Below are 10,453 nucleotides of genomic sequence, written 5' to 3'. Positions count from 1 at the left end.
GCGCGGCTCTGCACGTGGCCTCCGCGGCCCCGACACGGTGCCGGCGAAGTAGGACGCGCGCCGCACGTCGTGCTCGTCCTGAAGCCATGTGTACCAGAGCGGCGAGTCGGGGGCATACCTGTGGTCGTAGTACAGGTCGTCGGGGAGGAGGCGGCGGCGGCGGTTGATCTCATCACGCCGTGCACGGCCGGTCGCCGGCACTAGCGGGATGGGGACCCGGTCCGCGGAGAGGTGACACCCGTTGGGGAGGTGGGCGTCGCTCCACGGGACCGACGTCCTCGTCTCCCAGTACCTCCGGCACACGTCCGCGCAGATGTACTGCCGGGCGCGCTCGCCGGAGGGCCTAGGGGCAATGGTGAAGGGGGCCGGCGCGGGGGCTCGACGGGAGGAGTGCGGCGGTGGCGCGGGGGCCCGACGGGAGGAGCGCGGCGGAGACGCGGGCTCCTCCTTCTTCACGGAGCCGCGGCGGCGCCCCGAGGAGGAGCCGGCCTCGCGGTCGCGCTTGCCCTTACCGTTCCAGAAGCCCATGGCGAGGTGGGCGACCGGCGAGCTCGAGGAGGAGTCGGGCTAGGGTTTCTGTACTGTCGGGGTTCGAGGAGGCCGCTGGGTGGCGTGGGGCACTGTGGACGACGACCCGTCCACGCTTCCCACTTAAAGAAGGACGGCGACCGCTCGACGTGCGGATGGCAGGTGGGGCCGCCCGCTCGTGCGCATTAATGTGGGTGGGTGGGAGGTGGGTGGCCGCCTGCCACGCGGCCCCGACGCGGACGAGCGCGCGTCCGTTTGGTGTCCGCCGCGACCCAAACCTGGCGCAAGTTTGCGCTCGAAATGGGTCAGCCCGGACACAAAACAAACAAGATGGGTCCGGACCGTCACGCGCTGGGCCGCCTCCTTTGTCCCTTTTACCCCAAACGGACGGGCCGGAAAGGATAGGGTCGCGCGGTGGAGTTGGCCTGAGTGCCGCCACGTGTCATGGTCACAGCCGTTGCCTAGCAAAAGTAGCAGTCTCGGTCCATCATACGCCAATAGAAAGCCGTTTTCCACGAGTAGGCTACTCCTGCCCGCACGCGCCTACACAAGCAGGCCACACCCGATTTGCTCGCGCACGAGGAATCATACGGACACGACACCCAACGGGGTGCGGTCCGCCTCGATCCAATCCTCGCTTGCCCCCCCGGCCCCACGCCCTGCTCGCCCCTCCCCTCCCTACGCCCGGCCCACACACCAACACCCAAACGGACGCCGCGCCCTGCGTCGGCTCACCCACCAGACCATACGCCCGGTCCACCCGCCCTCCACGCCAGTCACCTCCCTCTCCGATCGGAGGCGGAGCGTGGCCGCGGCGCCGATCCCCCGTGGAAGCCTCCGCGTGTCGCGCCCCATAAATATCCGACCTCGCCGGCGCCCGCGACCTCCGAGAACTCCCCTTCTCCGCCGCGCCCGCCGTGCCCAAACCCTAACCAGCCACCCTCCTAGCGCCAGTGCCCCCCTGCCGCTACTAGTCCCACAACTACCCTGTTGCCGCGGCAGCGTCGGCTGCTCCCGCTGCTGCTGCTGCTAACTGGCGCCGAAACCCTAGCCCCGCCCGATGTCGCAGCAGGATCCGGCTGCGGCCGGGGAGGAGCTGCCGGGGGGCCTCTCGCGGAGCAGCTCCGCCAGCCGGCTCAACGCGCAGGCGCCGGAGTTCGTGCCGCGTGTCGCGGCGCCGCCGCCCCCGCCGGTGCAGCCCGTGATCCACGTCTTCGCCGCGCCGCCCCCGCCGCCGCCCGCGTCCTTCTTCGCCGCGGGCCCGCCCCCGCCCCCGCCCCGGCCGCCGTTCGAGTTTTACGCGGCGGTCGGTGCTGCTGGCCCGGGCTTCGTTGCCGTGCCCGAGCATGAGATGGGGCCCGAGCAAGCGGTGCCGCCGCCGCCACCGCCGGCCCAGGCACACCAGCAGGGGAGAGAGCTGACCACAGACGACGTGCTGCACAAGATCACCAAGCAGGTTGGTGCTCCTCTTGTTCCTTGTTGTGTTGCTCGATCTCGAATAGGTGTAATTAGATCAGGAGCAGTGATTGTTATAGGGGCTGTAACATATAATTACACGTGAAGTTTCATAGAGCCAATCATGTCAATTAAATAGGTCTATATTGTGAGTACGTCTTTATTTGAAACTGTAATTCAGTCCAACTCTTCTGTACATCGTTATCTTCTGCACTCCCTCCGTTCCTAAATATAAGTCTTTGTAGAGATTCCACTATGAACCACATACGGATGTATATAGATGCATTTTAGAGTGTAGATTCATTCATTTTGCTCTGTATGTAATCCATAGTGGAATCTCTACAAAGACTTATATTTAGGAACGGTGGGAGTACATCGTTATATTTTACTGAGAATGTTGTTGTTTTTCATTTATTATATTACAAGAATAGCTTTTTCCTCTACTTCTTCATTTCATAAATTTATAAACCTTGCAGGTGGAGTATTACTTCAGTGATATAAACCTGGCCACTACAGAACATTTGATGAGGTTTATTTCTAAGGATCCTGAAGGATATGGTGAGTTGTATGCTTGCATCTCAAGCTATTTCGTTGAGACATGTAATGCAAATTCATTAAACTGATTAAGTTGATTGTATGATTGTTTCTGGAAGGTGTCATCATTCATTCACTTTTTATTTTTATTTTTGTAGCTTTCTATTGCATGAATAGAAAAAAAAATCATGTTTATGATCTTGCTACTTTAAAGCTTTCAGCTGACAGTGAGACTCAAAAGAGGCTTCCAGAAATGAATAACTGGATATATTATGCATGTTACTGTTTCGTTACTTTCCTAGAAGATACTTCTTTCTTTGAAATGAAGATAGCATCGTACTTAACATAATATAGATCGTGCTTTTCTTTTTGCAGTATATTATGTTACTTTGGATAGAATTTCTCTTGGACTGTCTTTGACCTAATTAGGAATTAGGATTGCATCGATCCATTCTATTCTAAAATTGGTTCAAAGGATTGGACTATGATTTGTCCAATACCAATTGACAAATCAAGATAAATAATTTTTAATCTTATCATGTATTATTATCTTCTACTACCTCAGTTATTAACAGGACAATGGTTGCCATACTGATCAGAAAATAGTTACTCCCTCCGATCCATATTACTTGTTGCTATAAAGTTGTGCTAAAGCAGCGACACGTAATATGGATCGAATGGAGTACCTATATTTGACCGAGTTCTCTCATATGAAATTCTTTCAACTGTGAGTGTGTGACTTCCATATGCTAGTTTTGTTTACTTTATTTTGATAAAGAACGGGAAATCAAGTTCTGTCTATTATAGAGAAAAATTACCACCTTTGATACTTGGACAAACAAATATAAATTGGTATCTGATTTACATTCTTCCTCAATGCAGTACCGATGTCAGTTGTTGCTTCCTTTAAGAAAATTAAGGCTCTGGTGCAAAGTAGTTCCATGCTTGCTTCAGCTCTTCGAACTTCATCAAAGCTTGTAAGTTCAATGATAATCCTGTTGTATAATGTGGCCAGATCTCAGAACGGACTTTTATTATTTTTGAAATTATTTCATTCGTCAACAGGGTACTTCATAAGTCATAAGAATATGACCAACCGCAGCACACCTACTACTGCTAGCTTGTCATTCCCCTGCATGTTACTTATGACTGCAGTTACATTTATGATTGTTTGGTTATACATGCAGGTGGTTAGTGAAGATGGAAACAGAGTAAAGCGTGTACAGCCATTTACAGAATCAGATTTAGAGGAACTACAGGTAATTATGAGGTCTTTATACATTACATGCAACAACCATATGCTTTAGTTTCCTTTTATGGATAAAATAGCTGGACTGTAACAAGGAAGACTTGCTGTGTCTTGTAGGCCCGAATTGTTGTTGCAGAAAATCTTCCAGATGATCATTGTTACCAGAACCTTATGAAGATTTTCTCATCTGTTGGCAGGTAATAATTATTGTAGATCAGAAAAAAGTGCAGCTATTCTCTTCCTGTCTTGAGAAAACTGATACATGTTTCTCTGCTGATTCTTGTTTCCATGTTGCAGTGTAAAGACAATCAGAACATGCTATCCTCAGACCCCAAATGGCAGTGGTCCAGTTACTAATAGATCTGCTAAACTAGATATGCTTTTTGCCAACAAGGTAATTATTATTCCTGTTTATAACACTCAAATACCATATTCTTAATGGCAGTTGTTTTGTGATGGTTGCATGGGTAACTATTTTTGGTCAATTGAATCTTCCCTGAACCCTGTATCCTTGGACAACCTGAATGGACTAACTTCAGTACAACATATGTTCATTTGATGTGAAGTAGGGGTGGATATGTGTGGATGCATTATTTACATGGTATTATTAGACTAGATAATTGCCCGCGGGTTGCAACAGGGGCACAATTATTCTAGTGGGTTAGCCTGTGAGTTATGTACCATATCAGTGCGATTGTGTAAAAATAGAAGATTTTATTTGGAAACTCTTATTTGGCAAGCATCTATTGGCTTAACAAAGAAAACAGAATTTTATTTGGTAAGCCAATAATAGGTGGGGCTGTTGATGTGGTTTTTAGGGAAAACCAGTGGAAAAAATCAGGGATGAGAAAAAAATAAAAACGGAGGGGGGGGGGCAGGGTTGCTGACTAGGCCTGTTAAGTGGCCTCTCTCCATACAATAAAATAATCCAATTAAAATTGAGATTTTAAGATCAACTGGAGTACTTTAGAAGAGGCCACCACGTCCCCATAAAAGGTTTTAATGCCATGTGCCATTTTCTCATTACCAATGATACAATAAGATAGAAGAGTTAGGGCCAGTTCTTTTGCTGGCTTCTAGAATAAGCTGGAATAAGCTCCCCCCTACCCAGCTTATTCTAGAAGCCCAACCATTTTTATGAGGCCTACTAATTAAGACTTGACTAGTAGGCTTCTAAAAGAATATTTTTGGTTGGGCTTCTAAAATAAGCTGGCTAGGGGGCAGCTTATTCTAGAAGCTCAAACAAGCCACAAAAAGAACTGGCCCTTAATACATGTACATTGCCTCCCCCACCAGATGGTCGCACACATCCTCTCTCTGTTATGCAGTATGGCTTCAGATGCCTAAACAGATTGACCAAAAAATTTATGATATGCAGCTTGGTTTAAATGAATGATTGCATTTCTGCAGCTAAACTGTTATTATAATAGTGTTTGTTTTCACCATTGCCTTGATGTGTGTTAGTGCACCTTTTGCTGATTGATGCATGTCAAGCTAATAGTTTTGCCCTGATGGCAGCTGCATGCTTTTGTTGAGTATGAGACTATTGAGGATGCTGAAAAAGCGGTATTTATCTTCACATAACCTCTTTAATAGCATAATTACTTGCTTGCCCGTATTACCAATGACATCACTTCATCCAATACAGATTGTGGTGCTTAATGATGAGAGGAACTGGAGAAGCGGGCTTAGAGTTCGGTTGTTGAATTCTTGCATGGTAATCATCCATTGGGTTTAATCAGTTGGACATGAGATAGTTTTGGTGCTTAACTGCTTAAGCAAAACCCCATGATGATAAGTACTTGCCATAACATCTCAAGTCATCGGGTTGCGACGAGGCTACAAGAATGAAGCATTTGTACAACTTTATTTCTTATACTCGTAATTCTGTCATTTTGCAAAATGTGACTTCGTTTACATTTGGAATGATGCATTAATAATGCATATTTTCTCCTTAGTTCTTGTAGCTCACCTTACGTATGTTCATTTACTAGGATCCAAGGTCAAAGTGTGTTTAAAAATACTCGTTTCTTCATTTAGGAGCCAAAAAATATATATTAATTGATTGGCAATTACAATCATAATTCACACCGAATGCAAGGGTTACAAAGTTCAGAGCATTGGACAGCCAGACACTGTCTGGTTGTGAACAACGCAACAAATTTGGCAAGGGCTGAACTTCCACATCCTCCCCGCCCCCTGGCTTACAAAAACAATGTCAAAATAACTACCCACTACCACCACCTGCGCCAAGCTGTTGGATTTGTTTGAGAATCGGCAAAATGCTTGCCTTATGATTCTCACTTGTTCTCCTCAGCAACTCCAAAGCCTAGCAATCTGTCTCAATAGCGACAAGCTTATAATTCATGTTGCGTCACCTGGACTCCATAATGGTAGGCATAAGCTTCTGCAGTAAGCATGTTTGGCATATACTACCTCCGTCCGGGTTTATTGGTTCCCTTCGTATTTTGTGCCTAATTTTGACTATAGATTTGACTAACAAAATATACGTTCTATGTCACAAAACTTATATTGTGGATTCATATTCGAAAGAGGTTTCCGATGATACTATTTTTGTGGTACATAACATTTTTTTGTTAGTGAATCAAAGGTCAAAGTTTAACCCAAAATACAAGGAGGACTAATAAACCCGGACGGAGGTAGTAATCATATATAGTTGACTCATGGAGATGGTTTCAACTGTTCACGTGATGGAATTTTCGGTCATGCTTATTGTTACACCCCTCCACCCAGTTTCGGTGACTTTCTACACTACACAAAATTCTTTATTCGAGCATCTTTTGTTTGAGACATGTCCTTATAGACTGATTTACTCATGCCCTAGTTCGCTCAAAAATAACATCTTGTTCGATTGGATGTTAATCGGCAGTAATTGAATATGTAAAGTATATGGGAATACCACTTGCCCCCCTATAAGAACTATGCATTCCAGATTTTTGCTCTGAGAAAAGAATGTTGCAATTCCCTTGGAAGGAAATACTGTAGTGGCTCAACACTATCCATTTTGAATCCTCCGGGCATATCAATATGAAGTTTGCCATAATGAAAGTACCATTAGTTGCATTTACTTCACTTCATAATGGCATCCAGCACCACTTGACATAATCAATTATGTCAAGGAACGAAATTGGAAGTATAGTAGGTGATGTTCATGCATGGTTTGTGTTTCAAACCAGCTGGCACTAAATTGTTGCTGTATTCAAGCCAAACTGCACCATCATATGGTTTTCTACTGTTAAAAAACCCGCATTTGAGTCTCCTCTGAGGTTATGGATGTGAAATCGAGGATGTGTTAGGAGGCTTTAACCGTTACGCAAGAATTAATACTAGCATTGCCAATCTTTTTTTGGCTTGGCATGCCTTTTGAAGATTGTCGTTACTTGAAGTTGCAACTATGTTTTCGGAAAGTCCTTTCTCAGCCTGAGCTCAAATGAGCTCGGGTGAACAGTAAAATCAAAAAAATATTTAAAAAATGCTCAAAAATTCTGAATTTTTTTTGTGGTAAACATTGACAAATATTCTAACTACTTGCAAAATTTCATCTTCATATCACATTCGTACAAGGCGTGGCAAAAAAAACAAAATCAGTGCTCCGTAATGCTTTTAAAGTAGCATTTTCAGAGCATCGATTTTGTTTTTTTGTCACGCCTTCCACAAATGTGATCTGAAGATGAAATTTTGCAAGCAGTTAGAACATTTGTCAAAGCTTGTCACAAAAAAAAATCAGAATTTTTTGAACATTTTTAAAATGTTTTTTGATTTTACTGTTCACCCGAGCTCATTTGAGCTCGGGTGTAGATACTCCACGTCCCTATGTTTTATACTTTTACTTGGTATAATTTGTGTCCATATGAGTTACCACCACAAAGTTTCTCCATCTTTGTTGGATGCACCTCCAAGGAAGTTACGACTAATATACTCTAGCTAGAAGATTGATGTGTTCTAACATGTGTAAGTTTAGCTTGTTAATAACTTAATATGAAAATAAAAAGCATTTGCCTTTTAGAAACTGTAACTTACAAAGATGGATATTTGACATGCATTGGGATCAAAAATCATGAACCTTGTTCTAAAAAAAAATCATGAACCTTTTGCTGTTAGCAAGGCCTCTTTTAACATAAGTAGTCCGCCTCCCTGTTTAATCAAACCTTCACCCTACAGTATGTTCAAACTTCAAACAGTGACCCGTCTATTTCACTTCTGACCTATTAGGAAGAATCATAAATTTGATATATCATTTGAAGATTACATCAATAGCAGCTTAAAATATGATACAGTGCTTTTAAAATTTGTTTGTGTATTCTAGAAGTAGCTTAATATCATAGTTAAAAGCAAAAACTGGCAAAAACAAAGTTTTCCCTAGTTAAAAACGGGGTGCCCCCCTTAAGTGCCCCTAGGCTCTAGGCGATGGCAAAACGCTCAGCGCTTAATTGCGCTTTGGTCAGAAAAGCGCAAGGCGGTGGTAAAGTGCACAATTAAGGCATAGTGCTTTTCTTTTAACTTTGCTCAATATATGCCAACAATCCTTTGTTTTGTTTGTTTGCATGTTGCATAAAAAAACTGTTTCCTAAAACATTATAATGTGTTTTGTGTTATAGGCTAAGGGAGGCAAAGGTAAGAAGGGTGGGCATGAAACTGATGTACATGGTGAGGAGGATGTTTCCACTTCTGATCAACCAAATGATAAACATTCAGAAGAAACATCTCAACCATCAGATGCAATAGGAGAGCATGTTGTAAGTATTCCTTCTGCCGTTTCGGAACATACAGTTTTTTTTCAGTCTTGTTTAGTAAAGGTGAGCATGAGATTTAATGATATTTTATCTTGATTCGCCTCATTATCTTCTGTCTCTATTCAGCATATTATTGGGTAAGCACCACACTTAACTGTTCTTTCTCCTTCACAAGACATTAAGACCATTGATAATATGTTCCCTCGTTTCTACCATTCTCTGAGAACTGAGCAGTAGCTCAGTGGCTTGAGCCCACGGTGGTGGTCTCCCCCACCTGCGTTTGAGTCCGCCTCAGAGCGTATTCCGCTGGGGTGTTTTCTGCAGAGAGGTCTCATCTCTATCTAGCTAATGGACAGTTAAAGGAGGGATTTCCCACCTTGATTCAAACTTTTTCTTTCCTACCATTCTCTTACTTTATAAGCTAATTAATCCCCAGCCTGACCAGAGTGCACCTTTGCCAACATTATTGAACACACCATAGAAAGAATTTAAAAAGTACCATTGCAACCATTTGTCCAAATATAGGCCCAATTTGGAAGAGCAGTGTGTGTGTGTTTGCTGTCAACCAGCTAATACCAGAAGAATATTTCAACTTGGTACTTGCCCTGTAGTTTCAACAGTACATCGCTTCAAGGTTACCTGTTTTTATTTGAGTTGTCATCTGAATGTTTTGAGATTCAATTGATTGTGTCTGTTTATGTACCTCCAAGCTTTTTTGAAGGGACTTTTCCCCATAGATCTGAAAGCAATTGATTTTGTACAGTCCGAGGAGAGCACTGGAGATGCAGGCCGTGGGCGTGGCAGAGGCCGAGGGCGTGGAGGTAGAGGCAGAGGGCGTGGCTACCATAACAACCATAACAACAATCAATACCACCATAACAACCATCCGCAGCAGCAGCACCACCACCAAAACAGCAACAATCAAGGTAACAACAACCGGAGTGGCGCCCATCCTGTCGGAACCCCGCCTTCCAGCCACCCAGTGAAGGCCGAGCAACAGCAGACACAGTCATCGCCTCCCGCAGGAGCGAACAAACAGCTTCCAGGGCCGCGTATGCCAGACGGCACCCGTGGGTTCTCAATGGGCAGAGGAATGCCGCAAACATCGTCGCCCAGCATATCGACTAGTGAACCTTGAACTTGATTCGTGCCACAGGAGAGACGAGACACAGCTTGTGCTGCTGATTGCCATGTTGATAGAGAGATGGCGAGAGACTGTATTTTAGAAGTCTTGTCTTTTGGAGTGTGCTTTCTGATTTACAGACCATAATATGGTTTTGCGCGTGCTGTGTGTACTTTAAAACCGGTAGCGCAGTGGTTTCGGAGTGATTATGGCCACCATTTTGTAACTCCTATTTTTTTGCTCCTTTTTGCCTCTTTGACTGTAAGATTGTAGCAGTAAAAGCTCTTTTGGGCACAGAAAAGGTAAAGAAAATAAAAGGAACATGATAAAAGATGCTGATGTTTTATGTAGTGCGCTTTTATACTCCGTCGCTCAGCTGAGTGAGATTCATGGGGTCCAAGTAAACCATAAAATGACGCCTGATTTATGTATGTCCTGTTGAAGATTGGCAAGTTTCTATTCTAATGTCAAGCTCATGATGGCGAATTGGCAATAACAAGCCTGCATAAAGTTTTCATTCGTTATGATAGAAAAAGGGATGAGAAACACACGATTTTTCTTTGGGGAGACACTATTCATCAGTTTGATTCAGTAGTGTAGCAAAGAGGAGATATAAAATATTTCCTTGATCACAATTCTAACAAATAATTGTACAATCCATTTGGAACTTCTACTTAAGGGCTTCACTAGCGTGCGACGAGCTAGCATGGAGCGGTCATGTGACTGAAAATCCAATTTGGGAAAGTCGGATTCGCTATGAGCCATTGGGTGGCGATTAAGCTTCTTCAACCTCTGAAACGGTCATTGTTC

General features: G+C 44.5%; 1 protein-coding gene across 1 annotated transcript; it reads left to right on the top strand.

The window, feature by feature from the left end:
• Positions 1–1,195: 1,195 nt before the first annotated feature.
• LOC119286582 (la-related protein 6B-like) lies at positions 1,196–9,993 on the top strand. The gene is made up of 10 exons (XM_037565969.1): positions 1,196–1,984; positions 2,460–2,541; positions 3,400–3,494; positions 3,705–3,776; positions 3,884–3,963; positions 4,064–4,160; positions 5,285–5,332; positions 5,415–5,483; positions 8,386–8,523; positions 9,284–9,993. The coding sequence occupies exons 1-10, from the start codon at positions 1,589–1,591 to the stop codon at positions 9,656–9,658; spliced, it is 1,452 nt and encodes a 483-aa protein (XP_037421866.1). The 5' UTR covers positions 1,196–1,588; the 3' UTR covers positions 9,659–9,993.
• The last annotated feature ends 460 nt before the right edge of the window (positions 9,994–10,453 follow it).

The sequence above is a fragment of the Triticum dicoccoides genome, chromosome 4A (assembly GCF_002162155.2).
Source record: "Triticum dicoccoides isolate Atlit2015 ecotype Zavitan chromosome 4A, WEW_v2.0, whole genome shotgun sequence".
Classification (NCBI taxonomy): domain Eukaryota; kingdom Viridiplantae; phylum Streptophyta; class Magnoliopsida; order Poales; family Poaceae; genus Triticum; species Triticum dicoccoides.
Note: the sequence above shows the minus strand (reverse complement) of the source record. Positions and strands in the feature narration are given on the sequence as shown.